The sequence below is a fragment of the Pseudophryne corroboree genome, chromosome 8, assembly GCF_028390025.1.
Source record: "Pseudophryne corroboree isolate aPseCor3 chromosome 8, aPseCor3.hap2, whole genome shotgun sequence".
NCBI lineage: Eukaryota > Metazoa > Chordata > Amphibia > Anura > Myobatrachidae > Pseudophryne > Pseudophryne corroboree.
The window spans coordinates 411,715,776-411,741,042 of record NC_086451.1 but is presented as its reverse complement, the minus strand read 5'-3'; the positions used below and the strand labels follow the sequence as shown (position 1 = coordinate 411,741,042).

The 25,267-nt window shown below is 46.3% G+C and overlaps 1 protein-coding gene across 9 annotated transcripts in view; it reads left to right on the top strand.

Annotated features, from left to right (window-relative positions):
- BICRA (BRD4 interacting chromatin remodeling complex associated protein) overlaps window positions 1-25,267 on the top strand; it is a 132,341-nt gene that overhangs the window by 6,910 nt on the left and 100,164 nt on the right. For 5 of the 9 annotated variants that reach the window (XM_063937861.1, XM_063937855.1, XM_063937862.1 and 2 more), the window contains one exon: window positions 13,880-13,998. The exons of the other annotated variants lie outside the window; for them this stretch is intronic. In XM_063937861.1, the coding sequence (XP_063793931.1) occupies window positions 13,959-13,998 (40 nt within the window). In that variant the 5' untranslated portion in view covers window positions 13,880-13,958. The remainder of the gene's footprint in view (window positions 1-13,879; window positions 13,999-25,267) is intronic. 9 annotated transcript variants of the gene reach the window in all.

Below are 25,267 nucleotides of genomic sequence, written 5' to 3'. Positions count from 1 at the left end.
AGGCATACAATGCAGGCTCTTAGAAGCTGCACACAGGCAGGCCAGGAATGTCAGGACTCCTATATGGCAAACATTTCTGTCTGTATAGCTGCAGTGGCTTGCTGATGTGCGTTTGTGTGTGTTACGTGACATATGCAATATATGTATTACAGGAGCAATGAATGTTTCAGAGAATTAACAACATTGAGAATGTAAATGAATGTATGTGGCCTGGGTCTGTATATTTCCAGCAACTTCTCAGTGAGAATAGTACCCTATTTTTGGAGTGCTGTGTAAGTGTAGTAAATATCACTGTGTACCCACAAGTGTTTCTTGGTTCTGGCCGTGCCTGTAGGCCTGCATTTTTGGATTGTGCGTTGCTTTTCCCGCACACCCTCTTTTCCAGTCTGTATGTGCCGTGCTGTGTTGCCCATCTTGTCTCTTGGTTCTGTGGGGGTCATTCCGACCTGATCGCATGCTAGGATTTTTCGCTGCGATCAGGTCAGAACTGCGCATGCGTATGCAAAGCAATGTGCAGGCGCGTCGTACGAGTACAAAGCGGATCGTTGCTGAGCGATGGATTTTACGAAGAATCCATTCGCACAGCCAATCGCAAGGAGATTGACAGTGGTTGTAAAAATGCAGGCCTGTCGAAGCGTTTGCAGGGCGGGTGTCTGACATAATTTCCGGGCAAGAACAGGCTGAAGTGATCGCAGCAGTTAAGTAAGTTCTGAGCTACTCAGAAACTGCACAAAACATTTTTGTACCGCTTGGCTGCACATGCGTTCGCACACTTGCAAAGCGAAAATTCACTCCCCTATCGGCGGCGACTATCTGTTCGCAGCACTGCAAAAAATAGCTAGTGAGCGATCAACTCGGAATGACCCCCTGTGTGTAGTGACCTGTGCTATCCATCATCTTGTCTTCTCACGTGGTTCTGTGCGTGCTGACTTGTGCCGCCTGCCTTGTCACGTGGTTCTGTGTGTGGTCTCCCGCCTGTCTTGCCCCTTGGATCTGTATGCGCTGACCTGTGCCATCCATCTTTTCCCATGATTCTATGTTGTGTGCGCGTCTTATCCCATGGTTCTTTGGCATCAATTCAATACAGCTCGGATTGAATTGCTCCTGGACGGAGCTCCTGGTGCTATTCAATTCAGTGCGCTGTTATGTCGGAGAAGGAAAGTTCTTGCAGACTAGACAGGATGTTTAGTTGCGAGAACCATCATTCCCCGACTGAAATTCCCGTCACGATACTGTGGGGCAGATTTATTAAGCCTGGTGAAGTGATAAAGTCAAAGGTGATAAAGCACCAGCAAGTCAGCTCATAACTGTCATTTTTCAAACCCACCCTGTGACATGGTAGTTAGGAGCTGATTGGCTGGTACTTTATCACCATGCAATTTATCACTTCACCAGGTTTAATAAATCTGCCCCAGTTTCTGCTGTGCTAAGGGCAGAAAACAGCATTGCGCCAGTACTTTTGTCTGATTTCTGCTCCCACCCCCGGAGGGGTGCGAGAAGAAATCTTCTTGTCGGACATCACATTGGGCTGAAATCAATACCTTCGGAAGTTCCCTCCCGGCGCTATTCAATCTGCGCTGAATTGAATTGACCCCTTTGTGTTCTGATCTGTGCCTCCTAACTTGTCCCTTGGTTCTGTTTTATGCCGTTCTGTGCCTCTTGTATTGGTCTTTTTGGTTTTGTGCAATGAGCTCACGTTTGTTGCTTGCTATTAGGTATACCACAATGTACCTTTTGGTTCTGTGTATTCCTCAATATGCCCACGTGACCACATGTGTGTCTTGGTGTTTTTCCCCTACCATGTTTCTCCTTGCCAATCTCCGTTAGTTCTGTGGCCACATGCCTCTTCCTTGTGTTATCACAGGTCTGTTAATTGGTCTGCACTTGATATGACAGCAGGCCTTTACCTATTGCATTATTCCTGCAGGCAGTTCTCTTTATGACCTGTGATGTGACCTGACTGTATAGATCATGTCACTATGCAGATATTAGCGTCATTTTTTTTTTTAAATATATGAAATCCAGTTGTTGGTAATTCTGTGGCCAGTTCAGTCTGTTGATAGACATACATTGAGCATTATTGACCAATAGAAATCTTCCATAGGGTAGGATGGCATAGGAGGCGTATGGGACTTTCAGAATCCCATTTACAAATGTGTAATATTGCCAGGGCTCCTCTGAATTGCTGTCACACTAAAACGTTCATGCCCGCGGTAGACGTCAGGCAGCCCACAGACTAAATGTGGCCCTGATTAAGTTTTTCCCTGTTTCCCAGCTGTCATTTTAATGCATCGTATTCTGCTGGAAAGGGAGTGGTATATATTAAGTGTTTAGTCACCTGGATGGTCTGTTTTATAGCTGCCAATTCCAGTATATACAGTAGGGGGGACGTCACTTAGCCTTGTTAATTTACAGCAGGCTAGTTGATCCCCTGGAACTATTGAATTAGCCCAGAATGCAGCCCGCGGGATGCAGTGAATGGGATTTCTTTTAGAATTTGAGCAGACCCAAAAAGAAGCCTACCACCTTTTCTCACACACTGTAACTTCCCAGGTCTAATGGAATTCCCTCTGTATAACTGATCACTATACTGCAGGTGACCTGTTACCAGTGATGTATACAGGGATATCACTACCTCTCTGTGTCCTGGTGATCTGGTGTATAGGACTGGTCACTATACTGTAGGTGACATGTTACCAGTGATGTATACAGGGATATCACTACCTCGCTGCGTCCTGGTGATCTGGTGTATAGGACTGATCACTATACTGCAGGTGACCTGTTACCAGTGATGTATACAGTGATATCACTACCTCTCTGTGTCCTGGTGATCTGGTGTATAGGACTGATCACTATACTCTAGGTGACATGTTACCAGTGATGTATACAGTGATATCACTACCTCTCTGTGTCCTGGTGATCTGGTGTATAGGACTGATCACTATACTCTAGGTGACACATGTTACCAGTGATGTATACAGTGATATCACTACCTCTCTGTGATCTGGTGATCTGGTGTATAGGACTGATCACTGTACTCTAGGTGACATGTTACCAGTGATGTATACAGTGATATCACTACCTCTCTGTGTCCTGGTGATCTGGTGTATAGGACTGATCACTATACTCTAGGGGGTCGATTCTATTCGGCAACTATTGAATAGCGCCGGGAATTAGCTCCCGACGCTATTCAATTCAGCAACTAATTACCTGCAATTGTCGGGAATTCTTCTCTCATCCCCGGGGGATGAGAAGAGAAACCCGACAAAAGTGCTGCCTCGCGGCCGGCGCGAGGCTGATTCTGTCGGGAATCAGCCTCGCGCCGGGGAGTTAAGTCGGAGAATGCCCGTTCTCCCGACAATTCAACCTGTTTTGTCGGCGAGAACGGGCCATCGCCGACGTAACTAGTTGCTGAATTGAATAGCGTCGGGAGCTAATTCCCGGCGCTATTCATTAGTTGCCGAATAGAATCGACCCCAAGGTGACATGTTATCAGTGATGTATACAGGGATATCACTACCTCTCTGTGTCCTGGTGATCTGGTGTATAGGACTGATCACTATACTCTAGGTGACATGTTACCAGTGATGTATACAGTGATATCACTACCTCTGTGTCCTGGTGATCTGGTGTATAGGACTGATCACTATACTGTAGGTGACATGTTACCAGTGATGTATACAGTGATATCACTACCTCTCTGTGATCTTGTGTATAGGACTGATCACTACACTCTAGGTGACGTTACCAGTGATGTATACAGTGATATCACTACCTCTCTGCGTCCTGGTGATCTGGTGTATAGGACTGATCACTATACTCTAGGTGACATGTTACCAGTGATGTATACAGTGATATCACTACCTCTGTGTGTCCTGGTGATCTGGTGTATAGGACTGATCACTATACTCTAGGTGACATGTTACCAGTGATGTATACAGTGATATCACTACCTCTCTGTGTCCTGGTGTATAGGACTGATCACTATACTGCAGGTGACATGTTACCAGTGATGTATACAGTGATATCACTACCTCTCTGTGTCCTGGTGATCTGGTGTATAGGACTGATCACTATACTCTAGGTGACATGTTACCAGTGATGTATACAGTGATATCACTACCTCTCTGTGTCCTGGTGATCTGGTGTATAGGACTGATCACTGTACTCTAGGTGACATGTTACCAGTGATGTATGCAGTGATAGTATTACATCTCTGTGTCCTGGTGATCTGGTGTATAGGACTGATCACTATACTCAGTGACATGTTACCAGTGATGTATACAGTGATATCACTAACTCTCTGTGTCCTGGTGATCTGGTGTATAGGACTGATCACTATACTCTAGGTGATCTGTTACTAGTGATGTATACAGTGATATCACTACCTCTGTGTCCTGGTGATCTGGTGTATAGGACTGATCACTATACTGCAGGTGAGATGTTACCAGTGATGTATACAGTGATATCACTACCTCTCTGTGTCCTGGTGATCTGGTGTATAGGACTGATCACTATACTCTAGGTGATCTGTTACTAGTGATGTATACAGTGATATCACTACCTCTGTGTCCTGGTGATCTGGTGTATAGGACTGATCACTATACTGTAGGTGACACATGTTACCAGTGATGTATACAGTGATATCACTACCTCTCTGTGTCCTGGTGATCTGGTGTATAGGACTGATCACTATACTGTAGGTGACACATGTTACCAGTGATGTATACAGTGATATCACTACCTCTCTGTGTCCTGGTGATCTGGTGTATAGGACTGATCACTATACTGTAGGTGACATGTTACCAGTGATGTATACAGTGATATCACTACCTCTCTGTGTCCTGGTGATCTGGTGTATAGGACTGATCACTATACTCTAGGTGACATGTTACCAGTGATGTATACAGTGATATCACTACCTCTGTGTCCTGGTGATCTGGTGTATAGGACTGATCACTATACTCTAGGTGACATGTTACCAGTGATGTATACAGTGATATCACTACCTCTCTGTGTCCTGGTGATCTGGTGTATAGGACTGATCACTGTACTCTAGGTAACCTGTTACTAGTGATGTATACAGTGATATCACTGCCTCTCTGTGTCCTGGTGATCTGGTGTATAGGACTGATCACTATACTCTAGGTGACACATGTTACCAGTGATGTATACAGTGATATCACTACCTCTCTGTGATCTGGTGTATAGGACTGATCACTATACTCTAGGTGATATGTTACTAGTGATGTATACAGTGATATCACTACCTCTCTGTGTCCTGGTGTATAGGACTGATCACTATACTCTAGGTGACCTGTTACCAGTGATGTATACAGTGATATCGCTACCTCTCTGTGTCCTGGTGATCTGGTGTATAGGACTGATCACTATACTCTAGGTGACATGTTACCAGTGATGTATACAGTGATATCACTACATCTCTGCATCCTGGTGATCTGGTGTATAGGACTGATCAGTATACTCTAGTGCAGGCATTCCCAACCACGGTCCTCAAGGCACACTTACAGTGCAGGTTTTAGTGATATCCAGGCTTCAGCACAGGTGACTTAATTAATAGCTCAGTTATTTTGATTTAACCATCTGTGCTTCAGCCTGGATATCACTAAAACCTGCACTGTTGGTGTGCCTTGAGGACCGTGGTTGGGAATGCCTGCTCTAGGGCACAGGTTCTCAAACTCTGTCCTCATTACCCTACACAGTGCATGTTTTGCAGGTCTCCTCACAGAATCACAAGTGAAATAATTAACTTCACGTGTGGACCTTTTAAAATGTGTCTGTGAGTAATTAATACACCTGTTCACCTGCTGGGTGACCTGCAAAACATGCGCTGTGTGGGGTAATGAGGACCGAGTTTGCAGACCTATGCTCTAGGGCACAGGTTCTCAAACTCTGTCCTCAGGACCCCACACAGTGCATGTTTTGCAGGTCTCCTAACAGAATCACAAGTGAAATAATTAGCTCCACCTGTGGACCTTTTAAAATGTGTCAGTGAGTAATTAATACACCTGTGCACCTGCTGGGTTACCTGCAAAACATGCACTGTGTGGGCTCCTGAGGACCGAGTTTGAGAACCTGTGCTCTAGGGACATGTTACCAGTGATGTATACAGTGATATCACATATACAGTAATATAAAGTCGCATTACCTCGATTCCAGCAAACAAATGCATGACAGACAAATGTATAGCTTTATTTCTCTATCGTCCTAAGTGGATGCTGGGGTTCCTGAAAGGACCAAGGGGAATAGCGGCTCCGCAGGAGACAGGGCACAAAAAAGTAAAGCTTTTACCAGATCAGGTGGTGTGCACTGGCTCCTCCCCCTATGACCCTCCTCCAGACTCCAGTTAGATTTTGTGCCCGAACGAGAAGGGTGCAATCTAGGTGGCTCTCCTAAAGAGCTGCTTAGAGAAAGTTTAGCTTAGGTTTTTTACTTTACAGTGAGTCCTGCTGGCAACAGGATCACTGCAACGAGGGACTTAGGGGAGAAGTAGTGAACTCACCTGCGTGCAGAGTGGATTTGCTGCTTGGCTACTGGACACTAGCTCCAGAGGGACGATCACAGGTACAGCCTGGATGGTCACCGGAGCCGCGCCGCCGGCCCCCTTGCAGACGCTGAAGAGAGAAGAGGTCCAAAATCGGCGGCTGAAGACTCCTGAGTCTTCATAAAGGTAGCGCACAGCACTGCAGCTGTGCGCCATTTTCCTCTCAGCACACTTCACACAACAGTCACTGAGGGTGCAGAGCGCTGGGGGGGGCGCTCTGAGAGGCAAATAAAAACCTTATTAGAGGCAAAAAATACCTCACATATAGCCCACAGAGGCTATATGGAGATATTTAACCCCTGCCTAACTTCAAAAATAGCGGGAGACGAGCCCGCCGAAAAAGGGGCGGGGCCTATCTCCTCAGCACACAGCGCCATTTTCTCTCACAGAAAAGCTGGAGAGAAGGCTCCCAGGCTCTCCCCTGCACTGCACTACAGAAACAGGGTTAAAACAGAGAGGGGGGGCACTGATTTTGGCGATATTGTATATATATAAAAGATGCTATAAGGGAGAAACACTTATATAAGGTTGTCCCTATATAATTATAGCGTTTTTGGTGTGTGCTGGCAGACTCTCCCTCTGTCTCCCCAAAGGGCTAGTGGGTCCTGTCCTCTGTCAGAGCATTCCCGGTGTGTGTGCTGTGTGTCGGTACGTGTGTGTCGACATGTATGAGGACGATGTTGGTGAGGAGGCGGAGAAATTGCCTGTAATGGTGATGTCACTCTCTAGGGAGTCGACACCGGAATGGATGGCTTATTTAGAGAATTACGTGAGAATGTCAACACGCTGCAAGGTCGGTTGACGACATGAGACGGCCGACAATCTATTAGGACCGGTCCAGGCGTCTCAGAAACACCGTCAGGGGTTTTTTAAAAAAACGCCCATTTACCTCAGTCGGTCGACACAGACACAGACACGGACACTGAATACAGTGTCGACGGTGAATAAACAAACGTATTTCTCATTAGGGCCACACGTTAAGGGCAATGAAGGAGGTGTTACGTGTTTCTGATACTACAAGTACCACAAGAAAGGGTATTATGTGGGAGTGAAAAAACTACCTGTAGTTTTTCCTGAATCAGATAAAATAAAATGAAGTGTGTGATGATGCGTAGGGTTACCCCGATAGCAAATATTGGCGTTATACCCTTTCCCGCCAGAAATTAGGGTACGTTGGGAAACACCCCTTAGGGTGATAAGGCGCTCACACGCTTATCAAGTGGCGTTACCGTCTCCAGATACGGCCGCCCTCAAGGAGCCAGCTGATAGGAAGCTGGAAAAATATCCTAAAAAGTATATACACACATACGGTGGTTATACTGCGACCAGCGATCGCCATCAGCCTGGAGATGCAGTGCTGGGTTGGCTTGGTCGGATTCCCTGACTGAAAATATTTTATTCATGTACAGCATTTAATAGGATGCATTCTATATATATGTATGTGAGATGCACAGAGGGATATTTGCTCTCTGGCATCAAGATAAGTGCGTTGTCCATATCTCCCAGAAGATGTCAGGGACACGACAGTGGTCAGGTGATACAGATCCCATACGGCAGATGGAAGTATTGCTGTATAAAGGGAAGGAGTTATTTGGGGGTCGGTCCATCGGACCTGGGGACCACAGCAACAGCTGGGAAATCCAACCTTTTTTACCCCAAGTTACATCTCAGCTAAAAAAGACACCGTCTTTTCAGCCTCAATCTTTCCTTTCCCATGAGGGCATGCAGGCAAAAGGCCAGTCATATCTGCCCAGACATAGAGGTAAGGGAAGTAGACTGCAGCAGGCAGCCCTTTCCCAGGAAAAGAAGCCCTCCACCGCGTCTGCCAAGTCCTCAGCATGACGCTGGGGCCGTGCAAGCGGACTCAAGGTGGGGGGGTAGTCTCAAGAGTCTCAGGGCGCAGTGGGATCACTCGCAAGTTGACCCCTAGATCGTACGAGTATTATCCCAGGGGTAAAGATTGGAGAGTCGAGACATCTTCTCCTCGCAGGTTCCTGAAGTCTGCTTTACCAACGGCTCCCTCCGACAGGGAGGCAGCATTGGAAACAATTCACAAGCTGTATATCCAGCAGGTGATAATCAAAGTACCCCTCCTACGACAAGGAAAAGGGTATTATTTTTCCACACTATATTGTGGTACTGAAGCCAGACGGCTTGGTGACACATAGTCTAAATCTAAAATGTTTTGAACACTTACATAAAAGGTTCAAATCGAGATAAAGTCACTCAGAGCAGTGATAGCGAACCGGAAAAAAGGGGACTATATGGTGTCCCTGGACATCAAGGATTACCTCCATGTCCAAATTTTGTCCTTCTCATCAAGGGTACCTCTGGTTCGTGGTACAGAACTGTCAATATCAGTTTCAGACGATGCCGTTTGAATTATCCACGGCACCCCGGGCCTTTTTACCAAGGTAATGGCCGAAAAGATGTTTCTTCAAAGAAAAAAGGCATCTAAATTATCCCTTACTTGCACGACCTAAAAAGGGCAAGTTCCAGAGAACAGTTGGAGGTCGGAAGAGCACTATCTAAAGTAGTTCTTCGACGGCACGACTGGATTCTAAATATTCCAAGAATCGCAGCTGTTTTCCGACGATACGTCTGCTGTTCCTAGGGATGATTCTGGACACGGTTCAGAAAAAGGTTTTTCTTCCCGAGGAAAAAGCCAAGGAGTTATCCGACCTGTCAGGAACCTCCTAAAACCAGGAAAGGTGTCTGTACATCAATGCACAAGAGTCCTGGGAAAAATGGTGGCTTTTTACGAAGCAATTCCATTCGGCAGATTCCATGCAAGAATTTTCCAAAGGGATCTGTTGGACAAATGGTCAGGGTCGCATCCTCAGATGCACCTGCGAATAACCCTGTCGCCAAGGACAAGGGTATATCTTCTGTGGTGGTTGCAAAAGGCTCATCTATTGGAGGGCCGCAGATTCGGCATACAGGATTTGATCCTGGTGACCACGGACGCCAGCCTGAGAGGTTGGGGAGCAGTCACACAAGGAAGAAACTTCCAGGGGGTATGGACGAACCTGGAAAAGTCTCTTCACATAAACATTCTGGTACTAAGAGCAATCTAAAATGCTCTAAGCCAGGCGGAACCACTCCTGCAAGGAAAACCGGTGTTGATTCAGTCGGACAACATCACGGCGGTCGCCCATGTAAACAGACAGGGCGGCACAAGAAGCAGGAGTGCAATGGCAGAAGCTACCAAGATTCTTCGCTGGGCGGAGAATCACGTAATAGCACTGTCAGCAGTGTTCTTCCCGGGCGTGGACAACTGGGAAGCAGACTTCCTCAGCAGACACGATATTCACCCGGGAGAGGGGGGTCTTCATCCAGAAGTCTTCCACATGCTAGTAAACTGTTGGGAAAGACCAATGGTAGACATGATGGCGTCTCGCCTCAACAAGAAACTGGACAAGTATTGCGCCAGGTCAAGAGATCCACAGGCAATAGCTGTGGACGCACTGGTAACACCTTGGGTGTACAAATCAGTATATGTGTTTCCTCCTCTGCCTCTCATACCAAAGGTATTGAAGATTATACGGTGAGGAGGAGTAAGAACAATACTAGTGGCTCCGGATTGGCCAAGAAGGACTTGGTACCCGGAACTTCAAGAGTTGGTCACGGACGACCCGTGCCCTCTACTTCTGAGAAGGGACCTGCTACAACAGGGTCCCTGTCTCTTTCAAGACTTACCGCGGCTGCGTTTGACGGCATGGCGGTTGAACGCCAGATCCTAAAAGGGAAAGGCATTCCAGAAGAAGTCATTCCTACCTTGATTAAGGCAAGGAAGGAAGTCACCGCGAAACATTATCACCGCATTTGGCGAAAATATGTCGCGTGGTGCGAGGATCGGAGTGTTCCGACGGAGGAATTTCAACTGGGTCGTTTCCTACATTTCCTACAATCAGGATTGTCTATGGGTCTCAAATTGAGATCTATTAAGGTTCAAATTTCGGCCCTGTCAATATTCTTCCAAAAAGAATTGGCCTCAGTTCCTGAGGTACAGACTTTTGTTAAAGGAGTACTGCATATACAGCCTCCTGTGGTGCCTCCGGTGGCACCGTGGGATCTAAATGTAGTTTTAGATTTCCTCAAATCCCATTGGTTTGAACCATTGAAAAAGGTGGATTTTAAATATCTCACATGGAAAGTGACTATGTTACTGGCCCTGGCTTCCGCCAGGAGAGTATCTGAATTGGCGGCTTTATCTTATAAAAGCCCTTATCTAATCTTCCATTCGGATAGGGCAGAACTGAGGACTCGTCCGCATTTTCTCCCTAAGGTGGTATCAGCGTTTCACCTGAACCAACCTATTGTGGTGCCTGCGGCCACTGGCGACTTGGAGGACTCCAAGTTGTTGGACGTTGTCAGAGCCTTAAAAATATACATTTCAAGGACGGCTGAAGTCAGAAAATCTGACTCGCTGTTGATACTATATGCACCCAACAAGTTGGGTGCCCCTGCTTCTAAGCAGACGATTGCTCGTTGGATTTGTAACACAATTCAACTTGCTCATTCTGTGGCAGGCCTGCCACAGCCTAAATCTGTTAAGGCCCATTCCACAAGGAAGGTGGGCTCATCTTGGGCGGCTGCCCGAGGGGTCTCGGCATTACAATTCTGCCGAGCAGCTACGTGGTCGGGGGAAAACACGTTTGTAAAATTCTACAAATTTGATACCCTGGCAAAAGAGGACTTGGAATTCTCTCATTCGGTGCTGCAGAGTCATCCGCACTCTCCCGCCCGTTTGGGAGCTTTGGTATAATCCCCATGGTCCTTTCAGGAACCCCAGCATCCACTTAGGACGATAGAGAAAATAAGAATTTACTTACCGATAATTCTATTTCTCGGAGTCCGTAGTGGATGCTGGGCGCCCATCCCAAGTGCGGATTATCTGCAATACTGTACATAGTTATTGTAACAAATTCGGGTTATATTGTTAAGGAGCCATCTTTAAGAGGCTCTTTCTGTTACCATACTGTTAACTGGGTTTAGATCACAAGTTGTACGGTGTGATTGGTGTGGCTGGTATGAGTCTTACCCGGGATTCAAATTGCCTCCCTTATTGTGTACGCTCGTCCGGGCACAGTACCTAACTGGAGTCTGGAGGAGGGTCATAGGGGGAGGAGCCAGTGCACACCACCTGATCTGGTAAAAGCTTTACTTTTTTGTGCCCTGTCTCCTGCGGAGCCGCTATTCCCCTTGGTCCTTTCAGGAACCCCAGCATCCACTACGGACTCCGAGAAATAGAATTATCGGTAAGTAAATTCTTATTTTTATTTATTTTTCCAATCAGCCCTCAGTTGTAAATTAATGTAAATATCCAGAACTATGGGGAGAATTCAATTCTCATGGTGGAGACTGCCTCCCGGGTTAAGCGTTGGGCATGATGCAGTCAATTGGATAGCTCTGGGAGATACATCCCACGATCATAATAAAGAAAACAAATCAACCTGCACATTCCTATAAGCTGCAGTGTGACTTGTGCAAAATCCTGTACAATTCCAGTGTTGTGAGATGACTGATTTTTTATTTTTTTTCCCATACAGTATATTAGAATAAAATTGAATTTGGCATAATGTAATTTGCCATTGTCAAATGTATGTACTGCATTAGGCTGACATTAGAAATGTGTAATAATAAGCAGGTAGCATGTTTTCCAGTGAAAGATAACAAGGTATTACATATTGGGGCTGATTCAATAGTTTTACTGCGCAGCTATCACTAGGGGACACAAAACAGAGCAATTGAATTGTAGCTCTGTTTAGACGCCCGGTAGCCGCAGAGATTACATTTCTTATCGCAGCCTCCTGAGGTGTGATAAGAAATGTGCGCTAAGTTGGCACTTTGGGTGTCCGAATGGGAGTTTAGACGCCCAAAGCAGGACTTTAGACGGGCTTAGCCATTTTAGGCGGCTACACTGTATCTGTTTGGGTGCAATATGCATGTGTGCCCAAACAACAATTGAATTGTGACAATTGTCTGGGTGTCTAAACAGTCCTGTGTAGACGTGAACAATAGACACCCGAAATAAACGAATTGGCCCTTTCTGGGGCTGATTCACTTGTTTACTGTGCCCCCTGCTGGGTGTCTATAGCAATAGGCATCTATCGGAGCTATTCAATTGTTGCTCTGGTCAGATGATAATTACCAGTTAAGGCGCCTGACAGCTCCCGGTTTAGCCGCGCAAAGCAACTAAACACGTCTAAAGAGCTGGAATGGGTGCCCAAACTACAGACTTTTTAACACTTTTTTTTTTTCTCGCACCTCGTGAGGCTGCGAGAAAAACATGTGACTGCCGTGGCTAATGAGCGTCTGTCGGAGAACCAATTGAATAGCACCAATAGATACCCACTCCTGAGTTGGTGAGAAGAAATGTGTGTGACGCCTGTGGTTTGGGCGCCCTAACCAGGACTTTAGCGGGGTTTAACAGCTATACGCAGCTAAACCCTGTCTATTTGGGCGCAACAAGTGCTTTGCTGGGTACCCATTAATTTTAGCAGCGCCTGAAAGAGTTGAATTATCCCCTCATTATGACTTAATATAGCTCTATGGCCAGGCTGGAGAAATCCCTGGAGCTAGGTAGCCAATGTGACCCCTATTCTTAGGATTCCTCTTCATTGATGCCCATCCTCCAGGCTCCCTAAAAGTCTGTAGGCTCCTGATTTCTACATTATTTTGTTCACCCCCTGATGTTTGGTAAACTGCACAGTAGCATTTTATATATCTGTACTAGAAGTATTTGTTCCTGTTCTATATGTAACAGTGGGGCAGATGTATTAACCTGGAGACGGCATAAGGAAGTGATAAACCAGTGATATGTGCAAGGTGATAAACGCACCAGCCTATCAGCTCCTAACTGTTAATTTACATATTGGAGCTGATTGGCTGGTGCCTTCACCTTGCACATATCACTGGTTTATCACTTCCTTATGCCTACTCCAGGTTAATACATCTGCCCCACTGAGTGTCCCTGGAACTGTATTATATAATCATTATAGAATTACATGTTGTCCCTTTCTAGTCATTATATCCCAACGCGTTCTACGATCTCCCTGCCTGTGTCTTACTGCAGCAGGATATTTCCTTACGTGCTATGAGCGGAGGTTTTACAGCCCTCACTGAAAATGAATTCCCTGAACGGAAACGGGTAAAATAACTCCCATAGCTGGATGTAGTATTACTTGCCTATCACAGGCTTGTGCAGAGGAAACCTTGTATATATTTTTGATTCTTTAATGTGTAATGTGAGTAGTTGGTGAATCCCGTCGCAGTATGGATAAACTATTTACTGTAGATGTTTTCTTTTAGACGGGTTAGGCTGGTCCCGGCGTCTGTTTGTTCTACACAGCCCCCAGTGGGTCATAAATCATGTGGGCAACCATGACAAATGGATTTCAGGGGATGCCGTGCCATTACCAGACACGCAGGTTGGTGGAGTCATGCACTTACAGGATTATTATCGGATTTGCCAGTCATTGTGCTAGCCTAGATGTATTGCTGTCTGACCAATTTACTCGAAATTTACCAAGGGTTCGATTCAATTCACTGACAGTTGAATAGCGCCGGGAATTAGCTCCCGGCGCTATTCAATACAGCGACAAATGACTCTCAATTGTCCGGAATTCTTCTCTCACCCCCGGGGGATGAGAGAAGAAACCCGACAAAAGTGTGACGCGAGGCCGATTCTGTTGGGAATCAGCATTGCGGCGGGGAGTTAAGTCGGAGAATGCCCGTTCTTCCGACAATTCAACCTGTTAAGTCCGCGAGAACGGGCATTCGCCGACTTAACTTGAGCTGAATTGAATAGCGTCAGGAGCTAACTCCCGGCGCTATTCAACTGTCGCTGAATTGAATCGACCCCTTGAAGTTTGTTGGCAAAATTGTCAGATCTGAGCGAGATGAGACCTGCTCCAGACCAAACCATCTTTGTTACTAAGCAGTCCATAGATAGTGGACTATGGGCCTAATTCAGACCTGATCGCAACAGCAAAAATTTTCTTTAATGGGCAAAACCATGTGCGCTGCAGGTGGGGCAGATATAACGTGCAGAGAGAGCTAGATATGGGTGTGGTGTGTTCAAACTGAAATCTGATTTGTAGTGTAAAAATAAAGCAGCCAGTATTTACCCTGCACAGAAACAATATAACCCATCCAAATCTAACTCTCTCTGCACATGTTATATCTGCCTCCCCTGCAGTGCCCATGATTTTGCCCATTAGAGAAAGATTTTGCTTTTGCGATCAAGTCTGAATTAGTCCCTATGTGGCTAGAAAACGCGTGTGAGATGAGATATATACACCTGTCACATTAAAACCACTGACAGGTGAAGTGGATAACACTGAGTGAGTGTCCTATTACACTGGCACCTGTCAAGGGGTGTGATATTCTAGGCAGCAAGTGAGCAGTCGATTCTTGCAGTTGCAGGAATAATGGGCAAGCGATAGGCTCTGAATGACTTTGAGAAGTGGGATGGCTAGACGACTGGGTCAGAGCATCTCCAAACGGGCAGGTCTTGTGGGGTGTTCCCTGGACACAGTGTTTAGTACTTACCAAAAATGGTCCAAGGAAGGACAACCGGTGAACCGGCAACAGTGTCCTAGGCACCTAAGACTGACTGACTGCGTGTGGGGAGTGAAGGCTAGCCGGTCTGGTGTGATCCCTCAAAAGAGCCGCTGACGTTAATGCAGGCTATGATTGAAAGGTGTCAATACACAGTGCCTCTTTCAGCAGCATAATGCTCCCTGCCACACAGCAAACATTGTTCAGGAATGGTTTGAGGAACATGACAAAGAGTTCAAGGTGTTGACTTGTCCTCCAAATTCCCCAGATTTCAATCTAAATGAGCATCTGCTAGGTGGACAAGTCCGAGCCATGGAGGCCCTACCTCGCAACTTAAAGGATCAGCTGCTGACATCTTGGTGACAGATATCACATTATACCTTGAGTTGCTGCAGCAGGAGGGGTGCCTACACAATATTAGGCAGGTGGTTTTAATAATACGGTAGATCTATCTATCTGCTGAGATGATATCAAGTAATTATAATGGCAGCAGCTCTGCTGAGATGATATTGAGAAGTGTCGGCACAGTAGTCTGTATATATGCGATTGTTCTTCTGCCAAGATATTGGTAAATATAGGGGTTGTGGTCCTTACATGGTGTCAGAGCTGTGCTGAAATGATTTTGAGCAGTGTAGAGAGAGTTGTCCATACAGGGTGTGGCATGGAGGGTCGACAGTAACTAGGTTGAAAACTATTGGTTGACATGGTCTAGGTCGACATGAGGTTTTTAATGTTTTTTTGGTGTTGTTTTCTCCGTACAGTGACCGGGAACCCCAATTAGTGCACCGTGTCCCCTCACATGGCTCGCTTCGCTTGACATGCTTTGGGTAAGGTGCCTTGCTCTGCTACGCTCAGCACAGGTTACTATTCCCAATCATAAGCCGCGTGGATCGTTAAGTATGAAAATGTAAAAAACAAAAAACCTCATGTCGACCTACTTACTGTCGACCAATAGTGGTCGACCTAGACGCTGTCAACCTAGAGACCGGATACCGTCTATATATTGTGTGCAAATTCTGCATAGGGGTAGTAGTTTATACAGCTGTAAAAAAAACTCTGACGTGATATTGAGAAGTATAACTGTAGCTGCATTAATATTATGTGAACATTTTAAATTGAGATTATATCAAGAAATATTATAATAGTTTTAGTCCTTGCATGGTGGGAGAGAGCAACTGATCTGATATTGAGCATTATAAGGCTAGTAGTCTTTACATGGTGTGAGGTCACTGCTGAGTCCATATTGTACAGTATAGGTGTAGCAGTCCTTACATGGTGTGTGAGCACTGCCTAGATTATATTGAGCGGTATATAGGTAGTAGTCTTTACATGGTGTGTGAGTGCTGCTGAGATGGTAAGGAGCAGTATAGGGGTAGTAGTCCTTACATGGTGTGTGAGCACTGCCTAGATTATATTGAGCGGTATATAGGTAGTAGTCTTTACATGGTGTGTGAGTGCTGCTGAGATGATATTGAGCAGTATAGGGGTAGTAGTCCTTACATGGTGTGTGAGCACTGCCTAGATTATATTGAGCGGTATATAGGTAGTAGTCTTTACATGGTGTGTGAGTGCTGCTGAGATGATATTGAGCAGTATATAGGTAGTAGTCCTTACATGGGGGCTAATTGAGACCTGATCGCTGCTGTGCGTTTTCCCACAGCAGGCGGTCAGGTCTGAACTGCGCATGCGCCGCAGTGCGCATCTGCATGCTAGAGAAGCGATCGGCATCTCAGCCCAGCAATCGACAGGCAGAGGCGTTCGCTGGGCGGGCCGGCGGAGTTCGCTCGCTGTTTTGGGGGGCGCGGTCCGGGCAATGCAGGCGTGCCCGAACCGTGTGGTGGGTGGGCTGCGGTGGCGGTGTGATGTCACACGCAGCCGCTGCGCAGGTAGGGACTTACTCGCCGTGGTAATAGCATTACCGGTGTGCAATGTTATCGCACCCGCACTGCTTAGATTATATTGAGCAGTATAAAGTTAGTAGTCCTTACATGGTGTGTGAGTGCTGCTGAGATGGTAATGAGCAGTATAGGGGTAGTAGTCCTTACATGGTGTGTGAGTGCTGCTGAGATGGTAATGAGCAGTATAGAGGTAGTAGTCCTTACATGGTGTGTGAGTGCTGCTGAGATGGTAATGAGCAGTATAGGGGTAGTAGTCCTTACATGGTGTGTAAGCACTGCTGAGATGATATTGAGCAGTATAGGGGTAGTAGTCCTTACATGGTGTGTGAGTGGTGCTGAGATGATATTGAGCAGTATAGGGGTAGTAGTCCTTACATGGTGTGTGAGTGCTGCTGTGAGGATATTGAGCTGTATAGGGGTAGTAGTCCTTACATGGTGTGTGAGTGCTGCTGAGATGGTAAGGAGCAGTATAGGGGTAGTAGTCCTTACATGGTGTGTGAGTGCTGCTGTGAGGATATTGAGCAGTATAGAGGTAGCAGTCATTACATGGTGTGTGAGTGCTGCTGTGAGGATATTGAGCTGTATAGGGGTATAGTAGTCCTTACAAGGTGTGTGAGTGGTGCTGAGATGGTAAGGAGCAGTATAGGGGTAGTAGTCCTTGCATGGTGTGTGAGTGCTGCTGAGATGGTAATGAGCAGTATAGGGGTAGTAGTCCTTACATGGTGTGTGAGTGGTGCTGAGATGGTAAGGAGCAGTATAGGGGTAGTAGTCCTTACATGGTGTGTGAGTGCTGCTGAGATGGTAAGGAGCAGTATAGGGGTAGTAGTCCTTACATGGTGTGTGAATGCTGCTGTGAGGATATTGAGCAGTATAGGGGTAGTAGTCCTTACATGGTGTGTGAGTGCTGCTGAGATGATATTGAGCTGTATAGGGGTAGCAGTCATTACATGGTGTGTGAGTGCTGCTGTGAGGATATTGAGCTGTATAGGGGTAGTAGTCCTTACAAGGTGTGTGAGTGCTGCTGAGATGGTAAGGAGCAGTATAGGGGTAGTAGTCCTTACATGGTGTGTGAGTGCTGCTGAGATGGTAAGGAGCAGTATAGGGGTAGTAGTCCTTACAAGGTGTGTGAATGCTGCTGAGATAATATTGAGCAATATAGGGGTAGTAGTCCTTACAAGGTGTGTGAGTGCTGCTGAGATGGTAAGGAGCAGTATAGGGGTAGTAGTCCTTACATGGTGTGTGAGTGCTGCTGAGATGGTAAGGAGCAGTATAGGGGTAGTAGTCCTTACATGGTGTGTGAGTGCTGCTGAGATGGTAAGGAGCAGTATAGGGGTAGTAGTCCTTACATGGTGTGTGAGTGCTGCTGTGAGGATATTGAGCAGTATAGAGGTAGCAGTCATTACATGGTGTGTGAGTGCTGCTGTGAGGATATTGAGCTGTATAGGGGTAGTAGTCCTTACATGGTGTGTGAGTGCTGCTGTGAGGATATTGAGCAGTATAGAGGTAGTAGTCCTTACATGGTGTGTGAGTGCTGCTGAGATGGTAAGGAGCAGTATAGGGGTAGTAGTCCTTACAAGGTGTGTGAGTGGTGCTGAGATGATATTGAGCAGTATAGGGGTAGTAGTCCTTACATGGTGTGTGAGTGCTGCTGAGATGGTAAGGAGCAGTATAGGGGTAGTAGTCCTTACATGGTGTGTGAGTGCTGCTGTGAGGATATTGAGCAGTATAGAGGTAGTAGTCCTTACATGGTGTGTGAGTGCTGCTGAGATGGTAATGAGCAGTATAGGGGTAGTAGTCCTTACATGGTGTGTGAGTGCTGCTGAGATGGTAAGGAGCAGTATAGGGGTAGTAGTCCTTACATGGTGTGCGAGTGCTGCTGAGATGATATTGAGCTGTATACGGGTAGTAGTCCTTACAAGGTGTGTGAGTGCTGCTGAGATGGTAAGGAGCAGTATAGGGGTAGTAGTCCTTACAAGGTGTGTGAGTGGTGCTGAGATGATATTGAGCAGTATAGGGGTAGTAGTCCTTACATGGTGTGCGAGTGCTGCTGAGATGATATTGAGCAGTATAGGGGTAGTAGTCCTTACATGGTGTGCGAGTGCTGCTGAGATGGTAAGGAGCAGTATAGGGGTAGTAGTCCTTACATGGTGTGTGAGTGCTGCTGAGATGGTAAGGAGCAGTATAGAGGTAGCAGTCATTACATGGTGTGTGAATGCTGCTGTGAGGATATTGAGCTGTATAGGGGTAGTAGTCCTTACAAGGTGTGTGAATGCTGCTGAGATAATATTGAGCAATATAGGGGTAGTAGTCCTTGCATGGTGTGAGAGTACTGCTGAGAAGATAACGGGCAGTATAGAGGTAGCAGATAACGGGCAGTATAGAGGTAGTAGTCTAGTACTTACTCTAGGTGCAAGGTACTGATGACAGGTACTGTAACTGTAGCAATACATTACATCTACAATTTTGGCCTTCAAAATGTAAATATGCCCTCCTCACTGATCAGTACCCTGCACCTAGAGTGAGCACTAGTAGTCCATACCAGGCGTGAGAGCGCTGCTGAGACCATAGTGGGCAGTATATAGAGGTAGGAGTCCATACAGTGTGTACACATTCTGATCCGCTGATATCAAGAAGAACAGGGGTAGTAGTCTACATGGCAGTAAAACTCTGATGACATGATATTGAGAAGTATAACTTTAGATGTCTGCACATTATGCAAAAGTTTTAATGAGATTAGATCAAGAAGTATCCTAGTGGTAGTAGTCCATACATAGTGTGAGCTCTGCTGAGAGGATATTAAGAAGTGAGTGGAGTGGTACCGTAGTCTACACATGGGTGGAAAGTACTGAAGAGATATTGAGGATAGTTTTGGTAGTGGTACGGTCCACCATGAAGCTATGCGAAGGCTAATGGTACACAGGTACTTTGAGCACCTGCTTATTTTAGTCCTAGCATTGTAAACACTGGAGTGCTGATATCCTCAGCAATGCTGCCTGTCTGCACTAGCCTGGTGGCCTCTCTGTTCATACTACCTGTCGTGCAACGTGTTACTACTGAGTACTGTTTCCTAAGATGATATTGACAAGTTTGGGGTACTAGTCTGGAGAGTGTATTATGTACAGTGTTGAACCTCTGTTGGACAAAGAGAAGCGTAGGGGAAGTAGTTTTGTGTACATAGCATGGAACCCTCTGCTGGATGAAGAGAAGCATAGGGGAGATAGTATTGTGTACACAGTGTGGAACCTCTGCTGGATGAAGTGGAGCGTGGGGGAGTAGTGTTGTGTACACAATGTAGAACCTCTGCTGGCTGAGGAGAAGCAGAGGGGAAGTCGTATTGTGTATACCAGAGCTGGCCAAACCAGTCCTCGAGATCTACCAACAGGTCATTTTCCAGACCACCTAGCTGATGCACAAGTGTAATAAATACTAATTAAGATGTGCTGCATTCATTCCTAACTGACAATTCTACAGATCTCCAGGAGGCCTGGAAAACATGACCTGTTGGTAGATCTCGAGGACCGGTTTGGCCAGCCCTGGTGTATACAATGTGGAACCTCTGCTGGATGAAGAGAAGCATAGGGGAGGTAGTATTGTGTACACAATGTGAAACATCTACTGGATGGAGAGAAGCGTGGGGGAATAGTATTGTGTACACAATGCGGGACCTCTGTTGGATGATGTGAAGCGTGGGGGAGCAGTATTATGTACAGTGTTGAACCTCTGCTGGATGAAGAGAAGCGTGGGGTAGTAGTATTTTGTAATAATGTAGAACCTCTGCTGGATGAAGTGAAGCGGGAGGGGAGAGTAGTATTGTGTACACAATGCGGAACCTCTGCAGGATGATGTAAAGCAGGCCTGGCCAACCTGTGGCTCTCCAGCTGTTGTAAAACTACAAGTCCCATCATGCCTTGCCACAGTTTTGCTATTAGAGAATGCTAAAACTGTGGCAGGGCATGCTGGGATGTGTAGTTTCACTACATCTGGAGAGCCACAGGTTGGCCAGGCCTGATGTAAAGCGTGGGGGAGTAACATTATGTTGACAGTGTGGAACCTCTGCTGGATGAAGAGAAATGTGGGCAGTAGTATTGTATACATAATGTGGAAACTCTGCTGGATGGACAGAAGTGTGGGGGAGTAGTATTGTGTACACAATGTAGAAGCTCTGCTGGATGAAGAGAAGCGTGGGGGAGTAGCATTATGTACACAGTGTGGAACCTCTGCTGGATGAAGAGAAGCGTGGGGGAGTAGTATTGTGTACACAATGTAGAAGCTCTGCTGGATGAAGAGAAGCGTGGGGGAGTAGTATTGCCTACACAATGTGGAACCTCTGCTGGATGAAGAGAAGCATAGGGGAAGTAGTATTGTGTTCACAATGTGGAACATTGGATGGAGAGAAACGTGGGTGACTAGTATTACGTACACAACGTGGAACCTCTGCTGGATGACGAGAAGCGTGGGGGAGTAGTATTGTGTACACAATGCTGAACATCTGTTGGATGATGTGAAGCATGGGGGAGTAGCATTATGTACAGTGTTGAACCTCTGCTGGATGAAGATAAGCTTGGGGAAGTAGTATTGTGTACACAATGTGGAACCTCTGGAAGAAGAGAAGCGTAGGGGAAGTAGTATTGTGTATACAGTGTGCAACCTCTGCTGGATGAAGAGAAGCTTGGGGAAGTAGTATTGTGTACACAATGTGGAACATCTGCTGGATGGAGAGACGCGTGGGGAAGTAGTATTGTGTATACAATGTGGAACCTGCTGGATGAAGAGAAGCATAGGGGAAGTAGTATTGTGTACACACTGGGGTCAATTCTATTCGGCAACTTAAGAATAGCGCCGAGAATTAGCTCCCGACGCTATTCAATTCAGCTCCAGTTAAGTTGGCGATGTCCCGTTCTCGCCGACTAAACAGGTTGAATTGTCGGGAGAACGGGCATTCTCCGACTTAACTCCCCGGCGCGAGGCTGATTCCCGACAGAATCAGCCTCGCGCCGGCCGCGAGGCAGCACTTTTGTCGGGTTTCTTCTCTCATCCCCCGGGGATGAGAGAAGAATTCCCGACAATTGCGGGTCACTAGCAGCTGAATTGAATAGCGTCGGGAGCTAATTCCCGGCGCTATTCTTAAGTTGCCGAATTGAATCAACCCCAATGTGGAACATCTAGATGGAGAGAAGCGTTGGGGACTAGTATTACGTACACAACGTGGAACCTCTGCTGGATGACGAGAAGCGTGGGGGAGTAGTATTGTGTACACAATGCTGAACATCTGTTGGATGATGTGAAGCATGGGGGAGTAGCATTATGTACAGTGTTGAACCTCTGCTGGATGGAGAGAAGCGTGGGGGACTAGGATTACGTACACAACGTGGAACCTCTGCTGGATGACGAGAAGCGTGGGGGAGTAGTATTGTGTACACAATGCTGAACATCTGTTGGATGATGTGAAGCGTGGGGGAGCAGCATTATGTACAGTGTTGAACCTCTGCTGGATGAAGAGAAGTGTGGGGGAGTAGTATTGTGTACACAGTGTGGAGCCTCGCTGGATGAAGAGAAGCTTGGGAAGGTAGTATTGTGTACATAGTGTGGAGCCTCTGCTGGATGAAGAGAAGCGTAGGGGAAGTAGTAGTGTGTTGTGTACACAGTTTGGAACCTCTGCTGGATGGAGAGAAGCGTAGAGGAGTAGTATTATGTATGCAAACTGGAAGTTGTAATAATATATAGGGGAAGTAGGGGGAATCTCTGAGCTCAGCTGGAACTAACCAGGAAGTTTGGTAGTGTCTGTCAGGAAGTAATGTTCTTGTTTTAGTCCTTCCCATAATGCAATAGTGCAGTGCTTTCCTCACTCTGTATTTAGAGTGTATCACACTTTAGCAAGTGCCGAAGACACTCATGTTGTTCGAAATGCTGACACTCCCCCCCCCCCCCCCCCCCCCCCCCCCCCCTTGCCCCCTGCAATTTACCAATGTTTAAAGATCTGTACATGCGCAGGAGCCCACTGTGGATGTGATGATGTTCGCAGTGACAGGAGTTGTTCCAGAAACTGGGGTCGTGACAGCCCTGTTTTCTTGGCATGGCAAAGCCAGATGGAGCATCCCGACATCCTGACCAACCTGCGGTCACTTTGATGTGCGATGTTCATGCACTTGATCCGATGCTGTGTCTTTGGGCGCAGCAGCGGATCAGACAAGCTTGTAGTGCGTATATATTTCCTTAACACACATCCTGCCTCTTTAGCATAATTGTGCACAGCTGCTGGGTACAAAGACACAGCGTATGTGCTACAGCATTCACCTCTGAATCGGCACCACTCTATGATATATTGTCCGATCTTGTGATCCACGAAAGATCACAACAACAATCCTATCTTTGTGCCCCTAAATACGCACATTTCATCATTTAATGAATTGGGTGGTTGCACCATCCCATCTGATGTGCTGCTGGGACAATGCCACAAGCAATGCAATGTTACATTAAGCATATTCCGATCTATTGCATCATGTAGTGTGTATGCTGATGTAATTGGGGGGGTGTGTGTTTAATCCATTTGGGAGCAAGTTTTTTCCTGCAAAAAAAAAAACCTTGCGTACCTTACGCCCAATTTTGGATTACCGCTGATATGCGCACTACCGATATCTGCAGTATCCAATTAAAATAAAAAATGGGTGCAGGGTTTTTTGCTTTGAAAACCCCGCACCGTGAGGAAAAAAAAGTTGGCTAGTTACTGGCCCAGTGATCTACTCCTCCCTCATCCCCTCTCCTCGTTTTTTCAGTTGAATTGGAAAAAGCCAGTGACTGCAGGAGAGAAAAAAAGAGGGAGATTTATCAAATCTTGGTGAGAGATAAACCACCAACCAATCAACTCCTGTCAACTTTCAAACACTGCGTGTAACGTGACATGTAGAAGTCAGGATTACTTTCTCTCTCCAAGCTGTCCTCATTCTCCCCCAGTGTACTAACTAGTCTTCTACCTTATGTTACAGGCTGTATTTGCAAAACGACAGAAGCTAATTGGTTGGTACTTTATCTCTCTCCACAATAGTCGGGAAACTGCGCATGTGCAGAACGGATCCTGCGATCGCATCATAGGATTGCAGACACCTTTGCCTGATTTGACAGGCAAAGGCATTCAAGGGGAGGGGCGAGGGGGTGGCTGGCGTTGCCGTAAACGGGGGCGAGCCACCCCCATTTTCCTGGAGTGGCGAGGCCAAGGACTGCGTCGCGAGATGCAGTTTCCTTGGCAGTGCAAGCCACCCTGCGACGACAAGCCTGAGAAAGCTGCGAATTAGGCCCACGGCCTTTAAAGTGTCGGTTAGCATCTGATTGGTTAGTACTTTATCTCTCTCCAAACTTTGATACATAAACAACCAGGCTTCCAGTAACCATCAATATGAGCATAGATCTAGTAACTGCAGGAGCAGGCACGGTCAGGTACAGCTCCTGGAAAGCAATACAAGACACTGAAGAACATTTTACTCATTACAGTTAGAGGGAATGCATCACTGAGACAGGACTATGCATCCGCACCTCACGTCTCAGTATTGCATTTAATTGAATTGCCCAATGTGTTTAACAACCAGGAAGCTGCCATCTTGAATGCTCAGTGCTGGGTATAATTTGTTGTGTATGATTAGGTTCAAACTCTGTCCTCAGGATCCCAAACAGTTCATGTTTTCCAGGTCTCCTCCTCGCAGAATCACAAGTGAAATTTGGGTCTATGTACTAAGCCTTGGAGAGAGATAAAGTGGACGGAGATGAAGTACCAACCAATCAGCTCCTAACTGTAATTTTTCAAACATAGCCTGCAACATGACAGATACAAGCTGATTGACTAGTACTTTAACTTCTTCCACTTTATCTCTCTCCTTGAATTAGTATATAGATCTTCGCTCCAACTGTGGACCTATGGAAAACTGTTTGGGGCTCTGAGGGCCGAGTTTGAGAACCACTGGGTTAGAGTAAGGAAAGGAAAAGCTGATCGTCTGACATACTCAGGCTGCCAAACGACCACAAATATAAAAGTTACATATTCCTATATATATGTTTATACAGTATAAACCATTTCTTATATAGAGCAGTAAGTTCCATTGTGCTTTACAGTAATGTATTAAAGCTGGTAGCAATATGTCTGTGTTTTGAAGTGGACCCATCAGGGTCAATTCAATTTACTGACCGTTGAATAGTGCCGGGAATGAGCTCCCGGTGCTATTCAATACAGCGCCAAGTGACACTTAATTGT